Source organism: Stegodyphus dumicola, chromosome 11 (assembly GCF_044657685.1).
Source record: "Stegodyphus dumicola isolate Sdum_Otavi_A_Nest chromosome 11, ASM4465768v1".
In the NCBI taxonomy this organism is placed as follows: domain Eukaryota; kingdom Metazoa; phylum Arthropoda; class Arachnida; order Araneae; family Eresidae; genus Stegodyphus; species Stegodyphus dumicola.
In genome coordinates this window covers 58214173-58241599 of record NC_140778.1, presented here as the reverse complement: position 1 = coordinate 58241599, position 27427 = coordinate 58214173, and the positions used below count along the sequence as shown (strand labels likewise).

Genomic DNA, 27427 nt, shown 5'->3' with positions numbered 1-27427 from the left:
TCTTCCCTAATTATATATGTAAATTCCTTTCAACTGTATAAGAAAGCGTGAAAATAAGAAACATCGCATTAAAACACTAAAAATTCCCTAAAACTCTCACATAATTCCTTCATGCACGGATACAAAGTTAATAAATCAACCATATAAAATTTCTTAAACAGAGCCAGTAAATACTTCTAATATTCAAATTAAAAGCACAAAAACACTAAGGCATGAGTTTTCAACACCTCAGTTTAATTTCAAGGACTATAGACTGTCAACGCCAAATGTAAACATGTGGTGATAGCGATAAGGAGCGCGCCTTGCGCCCTCCTATAAGTGTGGCAACCCTAGAGGAGAAGATTTTTACGAGTAGCGAGCAGAGCGAAATAGGCCGGCTGTCGGGCAGTGTGCGCGATGTTCCGAAATAAAGCTTAATTTTTATTGTGTACTGTCTTGTTAATATTCATATTATGTAGTAAGAAGAACATAATCTGTGATATGGAATTCGAGGATTTGTGGTAAAACATATAGGAAATCACCATAATGGTAACCTGGACTGTGTTAAATCAAGCCGTATGAACTCAAGCACTTTCGGTTTTGACTACAAGCCATCACTCAAGATCTCCAAACCAGAAGTAATGGATTACATCGGTTTTCATCCTCCGAATCACAGATGAGTAGTAATTATAGATCATTTTATAACTCTGTTTTCTACTTATCATTTAATTTCATTTTCTTTAGTTAAAATTTTTGCTTTTATTTTGGCTTAAAAACCTTGCACAATGTCTGATGTTCATGCCGTCCAAATTCCGGGTTATAACCAATCAGACCCATCTTTATGGTTTATTATGTGTGAAAGTACCTTTACCCTTGCCACCCCCAAACCTATCACAGAATCCATTACTAAATATAATTATGTAGTTTCTCATCTTCCTCCAGATATTGCATCAATAGTACGGGATTTACTTATGAAACCAGACCCTATTGATCCATATACAAAGCTTAAAACTGAGTTAATAAATCGTTCAGGAGAATCTTCTCAGCAAGAAATTCGCCAATTATTATCTGGAGAGGAATTAGGCTCTCGAAAACCTTCCGATTTGCTTAGAAATATGAAACGTCGAGCAGAATCTTTAAATGTTCCTGATAACTTAATGTTAGAATTATTCCTTCAACGTTTGCCTTCGACTGTTCAGTCTATTTTGGCAGCGGTTTCCAATTTAACTGTAGATAAAGCTGCAGAAATTGCCGACAGAATTTTAGAATTAAATCCAACTCCAGGGACTTGTGCCGTTTCTCGCACAGTCGATCAGTCGCTTGAGGATAAATTATTTAAACAAATAGAAAAATTAAACAAACGTATTGATTGCATTTCTCTTTCTCGTGGTCGTTCGCCAAATCGCGGAGATCGCAATAACGAAAGAAGCAATTCCAAAAGGAGAGATTATTCTGTTTGCTGGTATCATAGACGTTTTGGGAAAAATTGTAGAGAAGACAAATGTACAAAACCTTGTTCATGGCAGGGAAACGAAACCAGCAAAGAATAGAGGCGACTTATTCTTTGCCTCAAGTTTCACGTCGCCTGTTCGTTCGTGACCGTAGAACAAACCTTTCATTCTTAGTCGATACCGGCTCTGACGTGTCCTTACTTCCAGCAAATAATTCTCAAAAACGGAATTCTCCTCAACAAACACTTTTCGCTGCTAATTCTTCCACTATCATGTTTATGGTCAAAAAAACACTTTCTTTTGGATTTCAAATTAAGACGACAATATACATGGACTTTTATTATAGCAAATGTTAGTAAACCCATTCTTGGAGCAGATTTTCTCCATTTCTTTGAATTGGTGCCTGATCTCAGAAACAAATGTCTCAAAGATTTAAAAACGCATTTTAAAACCGTCGGTTGCGTGAAAAATGCAAGCATTTATTCAGTAAAAACTGTATTTAGTGATACACCATATCACAAAATTTTAAAAGAATTTCCTTCAGTTACTAAATTACCAGACCCTAACCAACCTGTTAAACACAATATCGTTCAACATATCATAACTAAAGGTCCACCTGTGGTTGCAAAACCTCGTCGGTTAGCTCCAGATCGCTTAAAAATAGCAAAGCAAGAATTTCAATTTATGATGCAATTGGGGCATTTGAGACCTTCGAGCAGCAATTATGCATCCCCACTTCACATGGTTCCAAGAAAGGGAAGTCTGGAATGGAGACCTGTAGGAGATTATCGAGCATTGAACGCTCAAACAATAAAAGACAAATACCCTATTCCATGCTTAGCCGATTTTACTGCTGCATCGCACGGTACTAAAATTTTTAGTCATGTCGACCTGATTAAGGCATACCATCAAATACCAATTAACCCAGCTGATATCCACAAAACCGCCATATGCACACCATTCGGTTTATTTGAAAGTACCTGTATGCAATTCGGCTTATACAATGCATCCGCGACTTTTCAACGTTTTATAGATGAAATCAAGCGGGATTTAGAAGGTGTTTACGCTTTCGTCGATGACATGCTCATAGCCTCTAAAGATTCTGAGGAACATTGCAGGCATTTGAAAGCTTTATTTTCTAAACTTCAGGAATATAGACTTTGCATAAATGTTTCAAAATGCACCTTTGGTCAAACGTCTATTGATTTCTTAGGTTTTAACCTTAGTGAAAACGGAATTGAACCTCTTCCTGACAAAGTCAAATGTATTTTAGATTTTCCTCAACCTACCACTCTCACTCAGCTTCGCCGATTTTTAGGCATGTTTAACTTTTACAGATGTTTCATACCTAAAGCAGCACATATTCTTTCTCCTTTCATAAAATTGTTAGAAGGCTATATTAATAAAAAGAAATCTCGTTCTCGTGTTCAGGATTCATCCCCACAATTAAATTGGAACGAGAATGCTGAACAAGTCTTTATTGCTGCCAAAAATGCCATTGCTCAGGCTACCCTTTTGAGACACCCTATTCCCGGAGCCCAGCTAAGCATCTGGGTAGATGCCTCAGACGTCGCAATAGGCGGCACACTTATGCAGTTGTCTCAACAAACGTGGGAACCTATAGCATTTTTCTCTATGAAACTCAGAAGTCAGCAGAAATGGTCTGCGTACGATAGGGAATTATTTTCAATTTATTCCGCAATTAAGAAATTCCGACACATGTTAGAGGGCAGAAATTTTATAGTTTATACGGATCAAAAACCGTTAATATACGCTTTTAAACAGAACCCTCATAAATGTTCACCTCGGCAATTGCGCCATTTAGATTTTATTTCTCAGTACTCTACTGATATTAGGCATGTGCAAGGTTCAAAAAACGTCGTTGCTGACGCTCTTTCAAGAATTGAAATTGATTCCATAACAAAATCTCCATTTTTGGATTTTAAAAAATTTTCGGAAGCTCAACGGCATGATCCGGAGATACAATACCTTCTCAAAAACAACACATCATCTTTGAAACTGGAATTTAAACCGTGCCAGTATTCTGATGGTAATATTCTTTGTGACGTATCAACGGACATTCGTCGTCCATTTGTTCCGAATTCCTTTCGCAGACTCATCTTTAATCATCTGCATAATCTGTCACATCTAGGAATTGCAGCTACTACGTAGCTTATTTGTTCTCGTTATGTATGGCCCGATATGAAACGTCATATCAAAAATTGGGTGAAATCCTGTGAATCTTGCCAAAAGTCGAAAATTACTAGGCATACTAAAGCACCACTGGGCACATTCTCTCTTCCTGATGCACGTTTTTCAGAAATCCATATGGATATCGTCGGACCGTTACCTCCATCAGAAGGCAACGTGTACCTTTTGACTCTTAATAGATAGATTCTCCAGATGGCCTGAAGCCATTCCCATCCCGGATATGAAAACGGAAACCATTTGCAGAGCCATCTTCAACTGTTGGATATCTCGTTTTGGCTGCCCATCGATCATAACAACAGACCAAGGTTCTCAAAGGAGATCCGCACTTTTTGCAGAATTTACGCGCATTTTAGGTACGAACAGAATCACAACAACAGCCTATCATCCAATGTCCAACGGCATTGTTGAACGATTTCATCGACATTTAAAATCTTCTCTCAAGGCTCACGAGACCAATAACTGGACTGAAACACTAACAGTTGTTATGCTTGGTATTCGGACATCCGTAAAGGAGGATTTACCGTCATCTTGTGCTGAACTGTTGTATGGCACAACTCTCAAGCTGCCTAGTGATATGATAACGTCATCTAAAATATCTCCGTATGACACTCAATTTATCACGAATCGTCGGCATAGAATGCAACAATCGAATTCACTAGCAACATCTGCACATTGCCAAGAAAAATGTTACGTAAGTGCTGCCTTAAAGTCGTGTACGCATGTATACTTATGTGTCGATCGAGTAAAGCCACCTCTGTGCCAACCATATACAGGTCCGCATAAAGTCCTTTCTAGAACGAACAAAACTTTCACAATTGATTTTAACGGTCTGAAATCTACTGTGTCTATAGACCGTGTGAAACCAGCCTATTTGCTTTCGGACTCTAATTCGCCTGAACTGAAAACAAATAAAGGCTTAAAGACAGTTCAGCAGAATAAATCTGCAAACGAACTCTCTAAGACACAAACTGTCACCAGATCGGGAAGACACATTCACTTCCCTAAGAAATTTGTATCTTACATAACAATTTAAAACCCTTTTTTTAAAAAAAATTCATATCGTAACATATTTTTTGTTATTTCATGTTTATTATATGTGTCAATACCTTGTTATATATTGAACTGCATTTTGATCTTTTCTAATTTTATATTCTAATTTTGTAATCATGAAAAAAATACCCGGCAGTACGGATCCTCTGAGATAATTTCATAACCTGATGTCGTTCCTTTCAATGGCCATCAAAGGAACTGGGGGGAAACTCTGTGGTGATAGCGATAAGGAGCGCCCCTTGCGCCCTCCGATAAGTGTGGCAACCCTAGAGGAGAAGTTTCTTACGAGTAGCGAGCAAAGCGAAACAGGCCGGCTGTCAAGCAGTGTGCGCGATGTTCCGAAATAAAGCTTAATTTTTATTGTGCACTATGTCTTGTTAATATTCATATTATGTAGTAAGAAGAACATAATCTGTTATATGGAATTCGAGGATTGGTGGTAAAACATATAGGAAATCACCATAAACATACCTTTCGGCATAGGCTTAGTGGCTCCAGCAAACAAGGCAACTCAAAATTCACAATACACTTCTTAATAAATCAGCATTGGAGCACATAAAAGAATACATTTCAACACCAAAATCCACTCACGCGGTCTTTTTTACCAAAGTATTTCATAAAAATTAAAAGCTCAGAAAACACACAACCATCATGGCTCCGGACAGGCTTAGAACTCCTCAAGTTTGGTATAAGAAAATTTGTTTCAGTATCGAGTAAGCACCCTCCAGCGGCCGAGCGGTAAAAAATACTGAATACTGATAGTTCCGACCTGAGTTCTTTTCCCGGCGAACTGGCTGGCTGCGTGGGCCTTCTTGTGGTTCTCCCAATGCATAACGTGTAAACGAGTCAGTTTCCCTTAGGAAGTCCTCTACGAAGATATCGCTTCCCTTAGACATAAGCCCTAGTGTGCCTTGCAGTACTGAACTTAACCAAACGAATCCTTCCCTATGTAGTGTACGTTGGTGGGATGTAATAAAAAGTTAGGTAATTATCCAGAAGCATCATAAAATTATTTGCAAATTATTCATATAGAATCTGGAGATTAAAGATTTTGGATGCACGAAATAGCTTTTACTAAGAACAAATAATTAAAAATACACATTGGTATTTTATAAATATTACAGGTTAACAAATATAACCAAATAAGTTACGAATATTTGGCAAGTTCCTGATTTTTCCGTATAACATTTTGAGAAGTGCCATATCTAAGAGCTTCCGGTTCTTTTTCCCCTTTCACTAACATCGGAGAGAACTATTTAGATGTTTCGAAATGTTTTATTTGTCTTTACTCTGCGAGGCGCAACATTCATATGTAATGAAGGTTTAATGGATGGACTGCGCAAGTCTTGTAAAACTGCGTACACATAATCAAGTTTCGCTCCCCTAAGACAACATTTAATCAAGATACCAACTATTTGAGACAGAAACTTCTTGTTTCACGTTATTTTACTGAAAGTTTCTTTAAAACTATTCTCAAGGAATTTGAAAAAAAAAAAAAAAAAAAAAAAAACTAAAATAGTGATATCACGTAAAAATAAACATCATGTAACGATATTAGTGAGTTCGTTTAGTTCCTTTTCATAAAAAATTTTTTATTGTATTTCTAATCAGGATCTGTTAAATGCATTTTTATTAAAATCAATCTGATCAAAAAGCAGAAAAACATTTTCCTAAGAGCTGCGTTTTTTGTTTGCCAATTGCTGAATAGCAGACAGATTAAGTTTCAAAGTTGAATATGTTACGCTTTCTCGAGTGGCAAAATGCTGGCGCGTGGAAGACAAAAGAATATTATTTCCAGCAGGGACAACACATTGTTATCCAGCAGTTGAGTTTGTTCATTAAAATTGAAAGACTAATATCTTACATTTTGCCGAATGGCCACAGTGTGACGGGTTGGATACTTATTGCGAACAGTGTTGCCACAACTCGCTTTCAAACCGCAGAGTGTATTAACCAAAAGTTCGTTAAATATGGGCAAAATATGAAATAAATAAAAAACAAATTCAAAATTCAAAATTTGGGCTTCGAAAGGCACCTGTTCGGGTAATCGTGTTCAAAACTTGGTGGCTGTAGGTGCCGTCGTATTTCCCAATGCGAGGATCCTACAAATATGCGTTACGCAGATTCTTCCATACTTGATATTAAAGACAGAGATTTATTGTGTAAGGAATTTCGAAAAATTGAATATTATTCACACCGCATCAAAAATGTCTGCGGAAAATCCCTAAGCTAGCATTTATGCATTGCTAATTAGACATCAGCGTAACTAAAATGAACTTAATATTTCTAATATTACAAACAATGTAAAGCTAGCAAAGCAACAATCTCTCGTCTGGCGTAGATTTAGTCAAGATCTCAATGGATTTCGAGAGTAACATGTACAGGCCTCTCTTCATCAGGAGCAAAGTAATCTGCAAAGCTGGGCAATAAATGTCAATAATGGGCAATAAAATCTGCAAGAACCAATCTTGTAGATTTCTTTTGCTGCCTATGAAAAGGGACCCGTACCTGTTTACCTTCGAAATTGATTGTGATCTTGACTAAATCTACACAAAACAAAAGGCTGTGGCTCTTGTAATTATATATTTCAGTACAAATGTTACTCTTCTGTTTTGATAAACGATGTGCTTAGAAGAGAAAATTAAAATATTGATACATTTTAAAATTGAAAAATTTCCTTGTTTCATTAGTTCTAAAATATTAGTCAAACAGCCAAGGTATATGTAGTTTTAAAATCTGATCAAGACATGGCAACAACTATGTGTCAGAATAAGTCATGTCACTTCACCACACTAATTTCCAATTTTCAGAATGTAAGTCTAAATATTAATACAATATTAGAATTCTTGAAGTAAAAATTAATGAGCAGCATTTCACTGTGCAACTTCATTATCTAATGTATTAAATGCATGAATAATCCTTCGGATAGAAAACGCATTTATTATTTAAGAAAATGTGGGAATTATAATTATTGATTATGGTATTCAAAGCACAGTAGCATACAGCAGGAAGGAAATTTAATAAATTCATCATGCGAAGGTTAACAAAATAAGAGCTAATTCGGTAACTGTAATTACATCACTTTCATTAATTCAATTATTCGGAAATTTTTTCCTATTTATGGTTTTATGCACTTAATTTTGTAGAGTTGCGCGGCAGAAATTGAAACACGGGGTTCTTCAATTTCTGCCTAACTACCTCCGCGCTCATGAAGTAAGAACAGCACACCTCGAACTCGTTTCCTTTCTATTTAACTCAGAATACTTTCGCTGATAATTTGAATCCTTGCGCGTTCTACTAAAATTTACATACTCTGCCATTGGCAGTTCCAGAGGAAAGTAAGGCTTGACAGGAAAGATAGTTTAAACTTAAAATAAATGTTAGTTAAAATAAATATAAACCCTACATTTGCCGCTGCCAGAATTTGGAAAACTTGGAAGCAGGTCCTACAAACGACCTGTTGTAAGTTTCTATAATTCTGAACTAATTCTCGAGAGCCTCGTTTACACAAAAAAAAATCTTATGTAACAAACTGTATACTAAATTTCTGTCGATACTTATAAATTTCTCTTCTTACAGCAACTTTTCCTGGACTTCATCAATCAATCTTGTTCTTTTCCTTCCAGCATCTGGAAGGAATAAGTATCAGTATCTTTCTAAATACATTATAATTTACACTTTCTTGACACTGAATAATTTTTTTTTAAACGATTCGTTTTCCTTAGTTATTGCTTAATTCACATTCATTCAATTTTACTTTACCCTGGCTTAATTTAACTTTACCCTGGCTCTCCGCCATGTGTGGTGTCAAACGGGAATATTCGTGTTTTAGTCTTACAACACTTCCCCTAACCACCATGATTTGTTAGAATTCAACGACCAAATAGACACACCTTACTCGACATTCTACAACTCGATGAGCTACTTTAACATTCTTAGAAATTCAAGTGTAGGTGGAGAACCCTACAAAACACATTCATTCTAACTTCCCCCTCATTCATCTTTAAACATGCAGGCTTTCGCTCTAAAGCATGACTTTATCTACAGTTTAATACTTAAATTTTGAATTCATTACTTTTGAGCATTTTACTTTTAGCATCTAAAATTGTATGCTTCTAGACTAAATTCTACTTTTACATAACATTCAAGTATTTACGTACATTTACAAAATTTTAATACATATGATTTTTACAATTTACCATAAAATGAATAAGAAAAAATAAATTTTTACTTTACTCATTCTTGGCCAAGCTGGCGGCACTGAAACTAAAATTCTTATTAATACAAGAATACGAAGTTATTTTTATCTTCGGCCAAATTTTGGCTTTAACATAACAGAATTAGTCTTTCGACCAACAGAAAATGCTTGTTCTTAGCTTTTATACTTAAAGAATATAATACTTTTGCCTTAGCTAAATAAAGTAAAACAAAACTAAGTCTCAACCGAGACATATTGACTTTCGTCAAAACATAGAACTTATGCATAACATTTCGGAACAAAAGAGAAAAAAAAATTTATAGAAGATTTTAACTTATCTTTGAGTTTTCGATGATTGAAACTCCGTCATTCTTTTGTGGCAAAATTGTTTCCATGTTATAGGTTTCATGGACATCAATCTTCTCCTTACTGACCTCCGAGTGTCGTCCACATTAGTTTTTCTTTTGCATCCTCTGCATGCTGGCCTCTTGGCGGAGTAATCGTCGGGTTGTTGTCGTTTTCGTTTTTCCATTGGACGGCTGGTCTTGACGTCCTCCGGTCTGGAGTCCTTCTTGAATTTCTTCTGTTGTTCCTGGTATTTTCGTTCCTCCTGCTGCCGTTTCAGTTTCCGGAACGGCGGCCTTGCTTGCACCTGACTCTCTGGCCCTGGGAGCGTTCTCCTTGATGTATAATTTCTCGTGCGATACGTTGTAGGTGGTGTTTTCCTCTTTACCACGGTTTCTTTACGCGGTGCATCTGCATTCTTGTTTTCCTTAAATGCTGGAGTTTGAAAGTTTTCATTTTTTCGTTTTGGTACCGTCGTCCGGGTTGTAGAAGGGCTAGGTCTCTCTTCAGTTCTCTGCTTCTTGGGTGGTGGAACAGTTGTTGTTATTTCTGGACCTTCTACTTCGTTTAGACTTGAGTCCTGCAAGAAACTTTTAAGGATTTCAAAATCATTTGGATTATAGTATTTTTCCACCTGGTCGGGACTTGCTTTACAGATCTCCCCTCTCTCGTTCTTAAGATACAATACGACTCCTTTGATTTCCTGAATTACATAGGGACCTTCAAATTTTGGAGCTAGCTTTGCCGTAAAATTGTCTGGAGCACTTGATAAAGAAAATTTCCGCTTCTATACTTTATCCCCAACTTTAAAATCTGCTTCACGGCGTTTTCTATCATAATATACTTTCTGCCTATTTCTTGCCGTATCCGAGCTTTTAAGCGCCTGCTCAATAAGTTTTTGCACATCTTTCTGTTTAAACTCTTGCTCTCTTTGTTGCACAAAGAATAATTTATCTAAAGGCGTAATTAACTTTCGGCCTAAAAATAATTCTGCTGAGGGTTTTCCCGTAGTATCGTGATTTGCCGTTCTTAAAGCATAAGCTAATTCATTTATGTAGCCATCCCAGCGCTTGTGATGTGTGCTAACGTAACTGCGAATTATTTTTACTATATTTTTATTCACTCTTTCTGCTATGTTTGCCTGTGGTCTATACGGAACCATTTTGATATGGCGTATGCCAAGTCCAGTGCATATGTTTTCAAATATTTGACTAATGAATTGTTTTCCGTTATCGCTAATGACTTTTATCGGTGTACCGTATTTTAAAATGTATCTGTGTAAGAATGCATCTGCGACTGTTTTGGCTGACGCGCGTTTAAGTGGAACAATTTCTGTCCATTTTGAAAAATTATCTACTATTACTAAAAGAAAACGATTTTTATATAACTCGCTCTGGGGGAAGGGACCAAGAAGATCTATACCTAAAATTTCATTCGGAAATGTAGCGCAAATGCTATTTAATTACCCTTTTTAAAGTCTTTCTGACCCCTAAATGACCCGCTGTTTTCGCGTCGTGTAATTCCTTCAAAATGCTTAATAGAAGCGAGGCTGGGATGACTGGTTTGTACTCAAGATTTTCGTTTGTTGTTTTCGTATAAAATAATAAATTATCTATTATTTCATAGTTTTCTGCTCTCTTTCTTATCGCATCGATATCTGTGTGCTCAAAGCTTTCGGGATCTTTCAAATATGCATAGATATTTCCAAATTCAGGATCAGCTTTCAGTTCAGTGATAATCGTATCTCTAGAATCTAAAATTTTTGAAGTCAACACAGCGCATTTAAGTTCATTTCCTTCATCGTCCAGTTTTATACGAGAAAGTGCGTCAGCTACATTGTTTTCCTTACCCGGTTTATATTTTATTGTGATATTATATTCTTGGAGTTTTAAAGCCCATCTTATTAACCTGGGCGTTAGGTTTTTTCCCGAGTAAAGTCTACCAACAGCCGCATGATCCGAAAAGACTGTTACTGGCGATTTGCCGAAATAAACTCGAAATTTGTGTACAGCCATTAATACGGCTAATGTTTCTCTTTCTGTAGCTGTATAATTCCTTTGTGTTTGATTCAATGTTTTACTAAAAAATGCCAACGGATGGTTATTTTGCATAAGAACCGCACCCACCGCATAGTCTGATGCATCTGCCGCAATTTCCAGGTTTTCGTCCCCCTCAGGGAATTTTAAAACAGGGGCATTAATAAGCGCTTCTTTTAATCTTTCAAAAGCTGTGTTCGCTTCCGCTGTCCACGTAAATTTACTCTTTTTTCTTTTGATTACTAAGAGTGGTTCAACAATATTAGCGAAATCTTTTATGAAAGATCGATAGTAAGAACATAGTCCTAGGAAAGACGAAAGTTTCTTGGCGGTGTTGGGCGGTGGGAAATTCTTAATAGCTTTTATTTTTGAATCTTGCGTTTCTATACCCTTTTGCGAAATTTTATAACCGAGATATTTAAGTTCTTTAGTTGCGAACTTGCATTTTGAGGCGTTAATTGTAAGACCGGCCTCTTTTAATAATTTAAAAACTTGTTCGAGGTCATTAACGTGTTGTTCCAACGTACTACTCGTTATAATTATATCATCTAGATAAATTAAAGTTGATTTTCCTAGGACAGGCTTTAGAACAATGTCCATAGCTCTCTGGAATGTTGATGGGGCCCCACACAACCCAAAAGGCATGCGTAAAAATGCATAAGTGCCCGATTTTGTTATAAACGCGGTTTTATGTATATCTTCGGGTCTCATATCTATTTGATAGTAGCCAGACGTTAAGTCCAAAGTAGACATATATCTTGTCGATTTGATCTGTCTAATGATCTCGTCTATAACCGGCAAAGGGTAAACTGGGAATTTAGTTATGCTATTTAGTTTTCTATAATCGATAGCAAACCTCCAAGCCCTTTTATCCGAAGGAGGAAACTCGTTCTTTTTCCTACATAGTACGACTGGACTCGCGTATTCACTATTTATGGGCGTTATTATTTTATTCTTTAACATCTCCTGAATATGTTCTTCGATGATTACGTGTTTTTGTTTGTCGTAACGATAAGGTTTAGTCGTACAAGGTTTTTCGGCACTTAATTGTATCTTATGCGTAACTATTTGACAATTACCCGGCTTTTCTGAAAACAAGTTAGAAAATTTACTCACCACTTGCTGGATGGCTTGACTTTCATGGTCATTCAGATGGCTAAGGTCCACTTGCGGTTTCTCCACAGGTTCCACCACCCTCTGGTCCATCTCCAGCACCACGGAACTGTCTTGAAAATTCAGCTTGCCCCTCGCGGCCCTTAAAAACTCCATACCTAAAATAAGAGGATTTTGCAGATTCTTCACTACAAAAATTAATACTTTGAGGCTTTCCTCTTTTACCTCTATGTTTAATGATAATTTCCCGATGCAGTGACAGGTTTTTCCTTGCGCAGCTATAATTTCCGTATTTTTGGTTTTAAATAACCGTACCCTATAAAAATTCTTTTTGAAGAATGTTTCGCTCATAAAATTTCCTTCTGCTCCTGTATCGATGAGGGCTTCTACTGGTACATCGCCAACCAGGACTTGTATAATTGGTAGATGTGAGTTTTTTACGATGACCGTATTTAAATGTCTTTTTGAGGGTTTTTTTAAAACTTCCGGGGTCTGGACCCTCCCTTTCACAGGCCCCTCTACTCGTTTAAAGCTTTCCTTTCAATTTGTGCCTTCTGGGTACGCGGATGCTTATTTTCGAATTTTCTTTTTGGGCCTTGACCTTCGAGGTTCTATGAGTTAGCTTGATAGCTCTTTCCCCCATAAGAGCGATTTGCATTTCTGGTTTCCTCATTTGAAGATTTCCTTCGGGTACTTTGAGAATACGTTGCCCCTCTAGCTTTTTCCGCTATTCTGCGATTTTGAAACTTCACCGCCAATTCGAAGAGCTCCTGCAATGCGCTTGGGTTTCTAATTTCGAAGTAGTCTTGAACAGCGGGTAACAATCTTGGTAAGATTATTTCAATAATATCCGCGTCGGGTTTCTTCCCATACAGCATATCCGTCAGCTTAATTTTTCGTAGAATAAAGTCCGTCAACTCTTCTATATCCCGTTGATAGAAACTATATAGTTCGGCTTCCAACCTTGCTCGATCTTTCACTATGGGGAAGGCCTTTACTAACGATTTTTTGAAATTTTTAAATGTATATGTCTGGCTTCCAAATTCCCCTAATAAAAATTTGCCTATATTCTTCCACCATAGCGCGGCCTGTCCTTTTAGTGCAGATGTGGCGATGGCAACTTTTTGTCTTTCAGGCACAGGGTAGAGCTGAAAGTGATTTTCTAGGCCTTCTAGAAATATCGCCACCGAATGTTTTCCGTCGAAATTGACGTTTGGCTTGATTGACGCTCTCAAAGTCTGGAACAGGTATCCAAATCCTTCCAATTGGCTTGCCATTTCTTGGTGTTGTCCAGCGGCTTCCATCCGATTTCCGGCCATTTCAGTTCCATAAGTGTTCGGGCGCCAATGTAGAGTTGCGCGCCTCCAACTTGCACGCAACCAAGAGGTGACTGTTGAAACGGGAAAAATGACAGAGTCTTGCTAAGGGTTTAAGTCCCTTTTTATTCAACTTAAGAAGTTACAATTGCGTGCTCTTGACGCTCACAAACGACGCCGACTCGGCGATAAAATAAAAATAAGAACCTGAAAAGAAACTAATAACAAGACTCTAACTACAAGGCTCTCTAAAAGTAACTAACTTCACCGCGTTTTACAATACCGCTGCTAATTCAGCAAACTTTGAATATCCCGTTGAACGATTAACAATTCTCCAATGCAAGCACACAGGCCGAAACGCGGGGTTCTTCAATTTCTGGCTAACTACCTCCGCGCTCGTGAAGTAAGAACAGCACACCTCGAACTCGTTTCCTTTCTATTTAACTCAGAATACTTCCGCTGATAATTTGAATCCTTGCGCGTTCTACTAAAATTTACATACTCTGGCATTGGCAGTTCCAGGGGAAAGTAAGGCTTGACAGGAAAGATAAACTTAAAATAAATGTTAGTTAAAATAAATATAAACCCTACAATTTGGAGAAGAACAAAGTCGTGACGTGTAGTTTTATAAGAGCTCGCATTGCTTTAGAAAACTGGAAGGTATTTTTAAAAAGAAATATGTTAATTGACTTAATAGCATCATAATCAGATCCGCTAAAATGGATTTTTATGTTGCTCATATTTCAGTTCGAAACTTGAAGAACACTTTTTGCTTTCGTTTTTTGTCCATCGTAAAGCCTTGAATTAGATTCACAGTCGTTAGACTGCATCCTCTACTTTGTATTTAATTATTAGATTTTGATGTTTGTATTCGGAAAGTGCAACTAAAACACAGATTTGTCTTCTGTTATAGTCGTTTCTGTTTCATTTCCGGCTATTATTAGTATTACTTTTGGGCTGCGCTGGAATCACATTTTCTATTTTATTTATGTAAGGTACCATATACTGCAATGGTGCAATATTACATTATAACACTGAACTGGGTTCATATTTCTTATTTTATATGTACAGAGTATCGTATACTGCGCCGGTGAAATATTGCACAATAACACTGCACTGGATTCACATTTTGTATTTTATATATACAAATTACCATATACTGCATTGATGTAATATTACATCATAATGCTGCACTAGATTGACATTTTGTATACGCAGAACACCATATAGTTTATAGGCGCAATATTTCACCGTGATACTGCACTAGATTCACATTTTGTATATGTGAAGCAACATATAATATATAGGCGCAAAATGACATTGTAATACTACATTAAATGTACATTTTGCACGTGCAAAGTACCATCAGGTGAAACACGGAAGTCATCATCCCTTATGCAAAGTACCATATACAACATAGGCGCAATATTGCACCATAACACTGCAATAGATTCACATTTCGTATTTTATATGTACAAAGAATCATATACTGCGCCGGTGAAATATTGCACTATAACATCTCACTAGATTTACATTTTGTACATGCAAAGTACCATGTACTGCACAGACGCAATATTTAGCACAGCTTCCACCATTCTGGACACCGTCTTCTCAAACGATGACCCAGAAGAGGACACGATAGAACAACGAAAGGTTCGCAACAACACCACCATTCCTGCGACACCTCCCGATGTACCCTTTAGCGATAAAAAAATCAAACAGCTGTTCCGTCACCTTCCTCGGAAAAAAGCGCCAGGACCTGATGGCTTAGATTATTCAATCATCCATACAGCTTATAAAGCACGCCCCTCCTTCTTTAAGACCTACTTCAATCAACTTCTTCAACAATAAATCTTTCCAGCAGCCTTCAAAAGAGGACATGTCGTTCTCTTTCTTAAAAGGAATAAGAACCCACAAGACCCAAATTCTTACCGGCCCATCTGCCTCCTCTCTGCTTTAGGCAAGATTTATGAAAAACTCTTCGTTAACAGGCTCAAGCACCACCTGCACAGAATTAACCATCTCAGCCCCGGCAGTATGGATTCCTCACACGATTTTCCACGACACATGCCCTTTACAATATTCAGGATACAATACTACGCAATAAAAACAGCGACATGCACACAGCCTTCATTTCTATAGACCTAAAGAGTGCATTCGACACCCTCTGGTGGCCAGCAATTAAGCAAGCCCTCAGAGGAGCACACTGCCCCTCCAACCTATTCAACATCTTCAACAGCTACCTCCACGACCTCCATATTCAGTTTGTAAATAACGACGGTACGACATCCAAGGTACAACAAAAAAGTTGTCCGCAGGGGTCCTGTGCGGGACCGACACTCTGGAACCTCACCTTCAATTCAGTCCTTTAAACCAACTGGCCACAGCATACAAACATCACTGCTTATGCAGACGACGTAGTCCTGCTCGTAAGAGGACGCACCAGGAAAGAACTGGAACGCAACAGCACAGAGACCTGCACCTTATTTACCACCGCATGCAACAAATTAAAGCTCACGATCTCCATAGGAAAATCGTCAGCAATAATAATTCCCAGACGAGGTACCAATCCAACTCGTCGTCCATGCATAAAACTCCTAGGCCGAAACATCAAAATTGTGCGGAATCTCAAGTATTTAGGGGTAGTATGGGACCAAGGTCTCACCTGGATTCCGCATATCATGGAAACCAAAAACAAGACGTCAATTATCGCCCGCATAGCAAGACAATTTCAAGGTCGCAACTGGGGCCAAAACCCCCATATCCAAAAAGTGCTATACCTCACAGTTGTAGAAAAAATAGCTTTATACGCTGCAGTGATCTGGGTGCAGCCAATGGGTACTCGCAAGATCAGGCAACTTACAACGCTACAACGCCCCTTCGCCCTGCAATTAAGCAAAGCCTACCGCACAACCGCCACCAGTGCAGCAACAGTTCTAGCCGGCATATTACCACTCCATATAAAAGCAGAGATGGAGGCAACTTTTACTAAATTGATCCACCTACGCAAAGATGCAACTTTCGCAAATACCAGCTACAGTCCAGTCCAGTTCGAACGTCCCTCCACTTCTACCCATACTCATCCAGCTCTCAGAGGAAGTAGAACCCACATCAAAATTGACAAGCAACAGACTCACATCTCGACACACGCACCACGGAATGGGAACCAGATATACACAGACGGTTCAAAGCAGGAGAATGGTGTAGGCAGTGCTTTTGTGCACTATGAGAATGGCAAAACTGTACACAACTGGCAAGGACAACTTCGCACTCACAATAGCATCTTACAGGCGGAAGTACTGGGAATTACTGCAGCAGTGCAACATCTCATAGATTGCCAGATCCCACAATCAAATATCTATACCGATAGCCTTTCAACTTTACTTGCACTTGAGAACCATCATCATGTCTCACCTCTCATACTCAGTCTCCAACATCTCCTTATGCAACACCCTCATTATCATCTCAATCTAGTCTGGGTTAAAGCCCATGCGAATAATGAGGGCAACGAGGCTGCTGACACGTTGGCCAAAGATGCAATTTCCAACCCGACAGCCCAACCCATCACCGTACCTGTGCTCTGCTCTTATCTAAAGGGCCTCCTACGAGAGCAAGGAATGCACCAATGGCAACGTGAATGGACCGAATTCGAGACAGGCAGACAGACTTTCACCTACCTCCCGAAAGTTTCCACCGATCGACTCTTTGCCCTAGCACCTCTCACCTACTTCATCACGGGTCACGGCCCGTTTCCCAGCTATTACAATCGCCACGGCATCTCAAATACAGATATCTGTGGATCAGAAGGGTCACCAGACCATTACGTATTTGAATGTCTTTTGACGGCTGCACACCATCTTCCGCTACCTACAAATAATAGGAACGCCTATCACCGGTTCCTTATAACGCATAAAGGAGCGGTTAATTCAGTCTCCAGCATCATGAATACCATCGCGGCATTGGGCACAGACCTTTGCCTACCGTGCTAAAATGACGCTCTGGTGTACTGACGATAAGCTCTAAGACTAGTCCAGTGAATTTTACAATATCTGGGCTTCACCACAACTGTGTGTTTAAGCTCCCCTGCCCACAATCTAAAGTGGCAATACTAACAATTCGCAAATATGTGGCATCTCCTTAGTGAGATGTGTTATGCCTCCATAATGATACGTGTGTAATCCCTTCAACAGCATATGAACAACATCTTCTTACGCAGTGTTAGTGAACGCTTGTGTGCCTTACGGTGCACACATTGCTGGGGCAATGCCCAATAATTAGTGCTACAACATCCTCATGCCTTTTATCAGTGTTTTTATCTATGTTCTTAGCGACGCTACAATAATCAACGCCTTAGCAATCTAACCGCACTCTTCTGCACACATGAGTATTCATGAACTCATCATTCATCATTCAAGATGTAGCTGTATTTATATCCAACAGAACTGCCTTACACTAACATTGTGCTCCAGCTTTCATGTGACTTCATGTACTCCATTTATCTTTTTGTGCCTTAAGTGACTATGTGTATGTACCTGTTTTTTGTGCTCTCTGTTTATGCATTTTACGCATTGTGCTTTGTGTATTGTTGACTATGCATTTTTATGTCTTTTTATGCGTACGTCTTATTATCCAAGTATTTTTAGTTTAACTACCTACTATCTGTAACACCACAGCTTGCCTCTTCAAACTGTAATACAATCCTACTAATGCCCTTGTAAGGCCATGTACTTCCCTTTGACAACCTCAATAATCTCCTGGTGCAACCTCGTGTGGTTCCAGGAAGCTTTTGCCGTAGTTAGAGAAGGGCTTGGAACACATGCCTGTTTACCTCTGTTAGACACCAGGCGTTTCAGTCCTCCGTAACCTACCTACCTACCTACCTACCATAATACTGCACTGGATTTACATTTCGTATTTTATAGGTGAAAGATGCTTCGTAGCTTTCATGTAAATTGTTGACTTTTATGCGTGTTGACTTTTATGCGCATATTGTTTGCGCATAAAAGCCAACAATTTACATGAAATATTCTCCAATAATCATGATTCTTCTCCAATAATTATGATTCTTCTCCAATAATTATGATTCGGTTGTTAGCTTACCAACATAAATTGTCACTATCCTCTATATTCTAAAATTAATTTTTAGAACAATTTGTTAGCTAACCAAACTAAACTGTCAAAAAACTGCATTTTATAGTTAATTTAGAACAACTTGTTAGTTAACTAATGCAAATTGTCAAGCCTGTATCCTAAATTAGACTTTACAGCAAGGTTTTGTTAACCAAAGTATGTAGTCTCAGGTCTATATTCTAAAATTAGATTTTAGGACCATTTGTTACTTAATCAAACTAAATTACTACAAGCCTGTATTTCTGAAAGCATACTTTAAGATTTTGTTTCGCATTTTGATGCATAATTGCTTAAATTAGGTTCCTCTTTCAATAAACCTCAAATAATATTAACACTTTTTTTTTTTTTTTTTTTTTTTTTGCTTGTTTTTAATTATTGAAATTTTGTTCGGCTTAACATTATGAGAAGGCGGCATTTGTTGCGCATACAAAAGTTTTTAATATTTTCGAAATTCTAAATGCTATTGTAGTCGCCAGTGGTTTTTAATACTTATCACAAGCACGGGGTTTGGTTAGGTTAGGCAAATACGGTCCGAGAAGCTTTCGAGTAGGTAACGACCAGGGAAAAAAATTTAAAAAAGCCGTCTGCATTTTCTAAGTAAAATGCAGATGTTAAAATTAACTCAAAGCATTATTTAGGTACCGTTGGTTACGAGAGATTATACGTAATGTTTTCTGCGTTACTGTGTAAAAGAAAATTAATAAAATACACAATGCAGAATAAAAAATTTTTCACAAAAAATTAAAATTCACAAACACCATATTTTTGAAAATTTATTAACAGAATATTTTAAATATACAGCGCTTGTGAAGAAAATGCACACATAAAATATATTTACATGTACTTTTACAACAGGCGAAGTCATGTCAAGTGTAGGCTTTACAAATAATTTTATACTATATACAAGATCTGTAAGAGCAAATGCAAGCTCCAAAGCAAATGTACGTTTCCAAATACATATTGAAACTTTCAGGGGGAGCTTTTGAACAATTTAACAACTAGAAGGAATAATGTATTGTAGTATTGTCACGGTTTATGGTTTAGGGTTAGTTGAGGAGTCCCATTCAGTTCAGCCTAGTAGTGAGGCGCAAAACCCCATGAACCTCTGAACTCTGAACCTACAATTATTTTGGTTCAGTGCTCTGTGTGTGACACTTCAAAAGGAATTATCTGCCAAAGCAAGTATTTTTTCAATTAAATTTTTATCTATTTCTATCTATTGATATTTGCATATTCGACTTATTATTTTTCATTTATACTATTAATTTTTATGTCTTTAACTTAGGAATATTTGTAATTTCTTCATATTTAAGAAGTTATTAAAATTTATTTCTACATTTTCTTCTGTCTACTATTAAACCTTTATTCCTGTACGTTATCAGTGTTTTAGTTTGATATATTTTTAACTTAACATAATTTTTAATTTAAAAATAATACATTTAATTTAATATTTTATTTGATTTATCTAATTTCATTTTGGTAGGCTAAACGTTTTCTTTGGTATAGTTACTTCACCTTTAATACAGAAATTGAAGTATTTCAACATGATAACAGGAATGTCATTGATAAATGATGAAGAAAATGCAATTATTCTAGCAACTGGAGCTGTCTTGGTTCCAAAAAAAAGAATGCCCCATCTTGCCCAAAATGTGGTGATAAAATGAATGCCAGTTCTCGGAAAGAAGCCAAACTTGGATGGCGATGGATTTGATGCAAAAGGAATAGAGGCAAGTGTCCAGGAATGGTCATCCCCGTTGTAGGCACATTCTTTGAGAGGATGAAAGTATCAGTCAACGAATGCATGGTCTTCATATTCCTCTTTGTACTGGAGATGAATTTCACGTTTATTAAGATGAATTTTATGTTATGGAGGAAGGAGCAGAATTTGCCAGAAATACGTTATGACACAATATGCGACTTTATGTCCTAATATGAGAAGAATTCGCATAGCATCACAGCACACAACATGGTGGCGCAGGTGAAGGATTCTTAATCTTTTCTCTATTTATTTTGTTTCACAAACTAACTGATCCTTGTATTTAATTCAAATTTTAATGAGATATGTATTTACCTTATATTCGAGGGGTGTATACGGAAACTAAGTACCGTTTTGAAAAAAAAAATAGTAAAACAATTTTTTCGAATCCAATTTGATTTTTACATGAAAATACATGTCTTAAACTATTTTTCAACATAGTTTCCGCCAATGATCAAACACTGGTCATAGCGGGTGACCAGTTTTTGTATACCATCGTCAAAGAAACTTATCGCCAGTTTCGAGAACCACTACTCCACAGCATTTTTCGTGTCTTTGTCAGATCCAAAGCGCTTGCCACCAAGCTCGCGCTTCATGTGCAGGAACAAGTGATAGTCGGACGGCGCCAAGTCCGGGCTGTACGGCGGGTGATCGAACTGCTCCCAATGAAACTGTCGAATTAACGATTGAGTGACACCAGCAGTATGGGGCCGAGCATTGTCATAGAGCAACATAATTCCTTTACTGAGCATTCCTCTTCGTTTGTTTTGAATGGCACGCCTTCCCCCATAGCACAAAACATCCTCAGGATGTCCTATTTAAGTCGTAATATCCCGGGACATACTTAGGATGTCCTAAGGATGTTGATTCTCAGATGTCCTGAGGAGATCGTAATTTAACATCCTGAGGATGTCTTATTTAAGTCGCTATGTCCCGGGACATGACAGGATGTCCTGAAGATGTTGATTCTCAGATGTCCTGAGGACTTCACCAATTTCACATCCTGAGGACATTCATTCTGCATTGTCCGGAGGACTTACGTTGTCAAACATTTTGAGGATATTTGTTCAATTTACCAGTTTTAATTTTTTGACATTGCACATCTGAAACTTGCACATTATTTAATTTTCATATGTATTTTACTAAGTTGTTTCTAAATGCTGTACATTAAAAATATTGATATGATTGATGATTTATTCTTGTTATTTTGCTATTTATTTTAACTGCTATTTTTTCTGACGTTTTTAAAAATTTATTTAGTCATGGAAAAGATTTTTTTCAATGGATTAGCATTTTCTAGAATATTTGCAAAATTCTAAATAACATATATTTTTTTTTATAAAAAATGCATAAATTACATGTATAATTACTTACAGATTACTAATCCTACTATAAGTATAGGTAGAATTATATATCGTATATTTAATTCTGAAACGAATTTTTTTTTTAAATTTGGGTATAGAGACATTAGGTACATTTTTGGAAGCAGGAAAGATGAAAAATTAGCAACCGCCTTCGCCGGGAATCGAACGACGGACCTCTGGAATACCGACCCAGTGTGCAGAACCACTACACCCCGAATACACGCTAGGAAAGCGGGAGAAATACCTTATATTACTACCCTTTTTAAAGGGCGACATTTTTTAAGGATACCCAATCACTAAATCCTAGGTGTGGATATACCTCATCCAACACCTTTTTAGTTCGGATGCCACTGTAGAGATATTAGGATTTTTTTGGGAAGCCGTAGAGATGAAAAATTAGCAACCGCCTTCGCCGGGAATCGAACCACGGACCTCTGAAATACCGGCCCAGCGTGCAGAACCATTACACCATGAAAGCACGCTAGGAAAGCGGGAGAAATACCTCATAAGGTAATTTTTCCCCCCTAATTACAGGACAGAAAATGTTTTTTAATCGCGCGATCTGTTATTGATATTGAATTACAGTCGAGCGATAATTTCGCCGTAAAAATAATTCTCTGATGACTATCCAAGATTCTAGAAACTTTGGTCTTATATAGAGATGGTCGTCTTATAGAAATAATGCTTAATATCAATATTTATTTATAATCTCAGAACTATTGGTCATTTTCAGGAGTGGTCGTTTGAGAGGCGATATTCTATACATTTATTTACTAATACTCTCAGATTCCAAAATTTGTTTATATTCTCAGAAATATATTGGACAGAAGGTGGTCGTCACATACATGCAAAATTTTACATTTCATTGAAAATTAATTCAGCATTACTTAAGTATTTACCTATTAATTAATTAATGAGATAAAGAAAAAATATGACATAGTACTGTTTATTACGAAATATTGTAGGAAGTTCTGCAGAACTATATTCTTTCGCGTCATTGCACATTGTATCCGGCAAACTACTAGTTCCTTGTATTCTTCCGCAAGTCCGTAAACGTCTGTCTGATTTGAAACGAAATCCAAGATGGCTGCGCCATGAGGTTTACTTTTTCTATGGATATTTTCTGTTGCATGAAAGGTAAGTTCATTTCAATACTTGTATGTTTAGTTTTTTGCTTTTCGAATTTATGTTATTTTGACAGTTAACTGTGTTAGCTATCACAGCTTTATGAATTGTTACCGTTCTGTCGTGAATTACGTGTATATCTCAATGGCTGTCTTCAAATATCTGATTTGTCCTGCTATCCAAATGTTTATGACTGATTTTTTTTTTAGTTCAGTTTATGCATTCAGTTTCAAAATATTATGTGTGATCAGATTATTATTTTATTGCAGCAATAAATTTATATTAAATAGTTTGAACGATTGTATAAAAATAAGAGTTTGCATTGTTTTGTTGAAAATATGTATGGTTGAAACATTATCTTAATCTAGTTTGTAATTCAATTTTAAAACATGGAGAATTGGAAGTTTTAAGTTTTTTTGGGGGGTACTGTTCTGTTATCGGGACCGGATTCGGAAATGTAGAAACCTGGTTGTGTAAGTATGTGCATATATATATAATTTTGTAAGTATGTTTTGTAAGTATGTGCATAATATAACAGCTTTAAATAATATTAAAATCTTGTAGTTTAAATAATTTAAATAGACAAACCAGACTCGAGTGCCTCGTGCGACTCTCGCACGAAGAATGTAATTTATTTTTAAATATAGAATATGTTCTCGCTTCTTGTTTGTATGTCGCCATTTTTTTTAGTGTTAAATAAAAGTTATTGCTGTGTTCCATCATTGGAGTTGCTTCATTTCGCCAAAGAAGTATTACAGTCTTAATTATTTTGGAGGCACCGACCAAGATCGAATAATCTTGCGTATTTTTATTTTATTAGTTCATCACTGAACATAATATTAGTGATACCAGATTATTACTTCCTGTTCATATAGAATTGCTTTATTTTATTAGTTTATCACTGAACGCAATATTAGAGATACCAGATTATTATTTCTTGTTAATATTGACTTGTCTTATTTTATTACCGTATTTGATATTATATTTAATATTCATTTTAGTTGTACAGACGGTAGATATATATATTGCTCTATGTTATTATTCTTATTTTAACCACAATTAATGTGGTAGAGAGAATGAACTTCATATAATTTAAATATTTCAGAGGTATACGTACTTAACAAAGTGCATTTAATTTCGTGATTCTGACTGCATTAATTAATTAAAGTAATTGAATTGAGCTATTTTGAGGAAATATAAAGAACACAGTGTTCGTTAATTTTAAACATAGAAACAATGTCTTACTTAGGAAGAGCTCGTAAGGAAGATTTACAAAATCTCGCAGCTGAACTGGGAGTTCATGTGACTGCAGATTTGAAAATAGTTGATTTAAAACAGAAAATTGTTGAAAGTAGAGATTATGATGAAGTCTTCGTCAAAGGAGTTTTAGACACAATAATAGAAGAACGGAAAGAGAGGGAGGAAAGAGAAGAACGGAAAGAGAGGGAGGAAAGAGAAGAACGTAGGAGACAGGAAGAAGCAGAAGAGCGGAGAAGAAACGAACAGTATGAATTAGAGAGATTAAGACTTGAAGCAGAGACAAAGTCTCAAAATACCGGACAGATCCGACCGAAAACGGAGCTGTGTCATCTTATGCAGAAATTCGATGACAAGAAAGGAGATATCAGTCTATATTTGCTATTGTTTGAAAGGCAAGCAGAATGGGCTAAAATTGATAAAGAAGAATTTGTATCTCATTTACTAGGACTACTTCCTTACGAAGTAACCCAGTTAATAGCTAGAGAACCCTCCGATAAAGCTAAAAACTATGAACACGTGAAAAATTTATTGTTAAGACGGTTTAAATTAAGCCCGGAAACGTTTAGGCAGAAATTTATGAAACATCAAAAAAGTACCGAATCCACATGGGTGGATTTCAATTATAAAATAGAAAATTATTGCAATGAATGGGTGACTGGTCTAGGAGTTAAGACTTTTGATCAGTTGCTAGATTTGATGGTGCTTGACCAACTTAAACGTCGAGTTCCTCCTGAAATTCGAGATCATTTTCTTGATGAATGGGTAAAGATGATTTCATCTAAAAAATTAGCTGAAAAACTTGATGCCTATGAAAATGTTTGCGGAAACTTTCAAAAAAGGCCTGTAGTGGATCGGCAGAAAGAAAGATACAATGCACTAACTCATGGTAAATTGAGTTCAGATAATAAAAATAAAACTGAAAACAAATTGTCATCAGGATTTAATTCGCAAAGCTGGTTTCATAGACCTAGAAGTCCACGTCCAGATGATAAATATGAAAAACGAAAAACGCCACAATGCTATCAGTGTGGGTCCTATCAACATTTAAGACCCCAATGTCCAAAACTTAAGAATAGTACTGAATCTCCTGCTAATCTTAACAGAATTAGTGCAAAACCAGAGGATAAATTTCTATTACCTTATACTAGTATGGGTTACGTAAATGGTCATAAAATTCCTATATTAAGGGATTCAGGTGCTAGTATTGATATAGTTTGTCGCAAATACATCACGCCGGAAATGCTGACAGGTGAAAATGTGTGGGTGCAACAGCCATTAGATTTGAATCCAACCTGTTTACCATTAGCTGAGATCGAACTAAATTGCGATCTTGGGCGAGTAATAACTAAGGCTGCCATTATTAGAAATGAACTCGACAAAGGAAGGTATTTATTAGGCAATCGAACTTTTGCACTGTTGAATAAACAAGGAAAGGAACCTGATAGTTGTCCTCACCAGGTTAATGCTGTCTCTACTAGAGCTCAGAAGAAAAGAGAAATAGCCGAAGAGAAGATCTTGGAACCGATGAAGGAAGAAAATAAAGCATCCAGAGATGTTTTTGAAGAAGAAGATAATTTACCGGAGCTAAATTCGGAAGATGAAACTCTCATGAAACTGGTAAACATTGACTCAGAAGAAATTGCACAACTTCAGCTTGCTGATAAGGAACTGTCTAAAATCATCCAAGAAGTTAAAGAAGGTACATGCAAAAATGAGAACTATAGTCTGACAGGAAAAGAACTTTTAGTTAAAAAAACGACGGATAAAATGGGCTTTGAAAGACAGCTTGTCGTTATACCTGAAAAACTCAAGCCGTCAATTATAAAGATGTGCCACGAAGGAACTTCTGGTCATTTGGGTGTCAAAAAGACCAAAGACAGACTTGCTAGATATTTTTACTGGACGAGGTGTTACAAAGAAACTGAAGATTTTGTAAGAACCTGTGATGCTTGTCAGCGCGCTGGAAAAGGAAATGACAAAAAGAAGGCTCCAATGACATTAGTACCAGTAATTTCCGAAATATTCATTAAAATAAATGTCGATGCCGTTGGTCCGCTACCTATTTCAAAGACTGGAAAAAAATATATTATTACAGCTCTGTGTATGTCGTCCAAATATCCAGATGCTGTAGCGGTGACAGACATTTCTTCGCCATCTGTGATTGATGCTTTCTTACAGATTTTCAATCGTATGGGTTTCCCAAAAGTGATCCAAACAGATCAGGGAAACTCTTTCGTCAGTGCTTTGACAGAGGAATTTTTGGAGCGTTTCGGCATTAAACATGTAAGAAGCTCTGTGTATCATCCGCAGAGTAATCCCGTTGAGCGATTCCATAGAACGCTAAAAAGGGTGTTAAGAGTCGTATGTATAGGAGCGACTTCGGATTGGGAGAATTATCTACCATCAGTTCTTTTTGCTCTCAGAACAGTCACACACGAAAGCACTGGTTTTACACCAGCAGAATTAGTTCATGGCAAAAACCTACGAACGCCAGTCACTTTACTTTATGAGCAGTGGCTAGAACTGATTGAAGAAAGTAATAATGTTGTCAGTTACGTTTTCGAACTTATTAATCGAATGAAGAAATGCCAAGAACTTGCCGTGGAAAACATTAAAGAAGCTCAACAACGGAGGAAAACATGGTACGATCGAAACGCAGTGAAAAGAGAATTTACTAGAGGAGATTTAGTTCTTGTTTTATCAACGAATCGTCAAAATAAACTAGAAGTACAGTGGAAAGGACCTGGAAAAATAGAGCAGAAAATTTCAGAAACCAATTATATTGTAAGTTTCGAGGAACAAAAGGAGCCAAATCAAGTATATCACATTAACATGCTTAAACCATATTACAAAAGACCAGAAATGATTAATATGATAACTGAAGTGGAAGGAGACTTAGAAATGGACATTCCTCGTTTACCTTCCAATCCAAGTATATTAAATTTCCTCGGACATCATAGAGGAGAATGAACTCGAGAAAAGGTTGAAATCCGAGCAAATAGAAGATTTACGAAAGATTTTATGGAAATATTCTGGTTGTTTTTCAAATAATCCTGGACTAACAAACTTAGTTTGTCACGATATTGAGCTATT

General features: G+C 36.9%; 1 protein-coding gene across 1 annotated transcript in view; it reads left to right on the top strand.

Moving 5' to 3' along the window:
- Positions 1-27427, top strand: part of LOC118199827 (uncharacterized) — a 94538-nt gene that overhangs the window by 47322 nt on the left and 19789 nt on the right. The window contains exon 3 of the mRNA XM_085826294.1: positions 16257-17523. Within this exon, the coding sequence (XP_085682420.1) occupies positions 16257-17523 (1267 nt within the window). The remainder of the gene's footprint in view (positions 1-16256; positions 17524-27427) is intronic.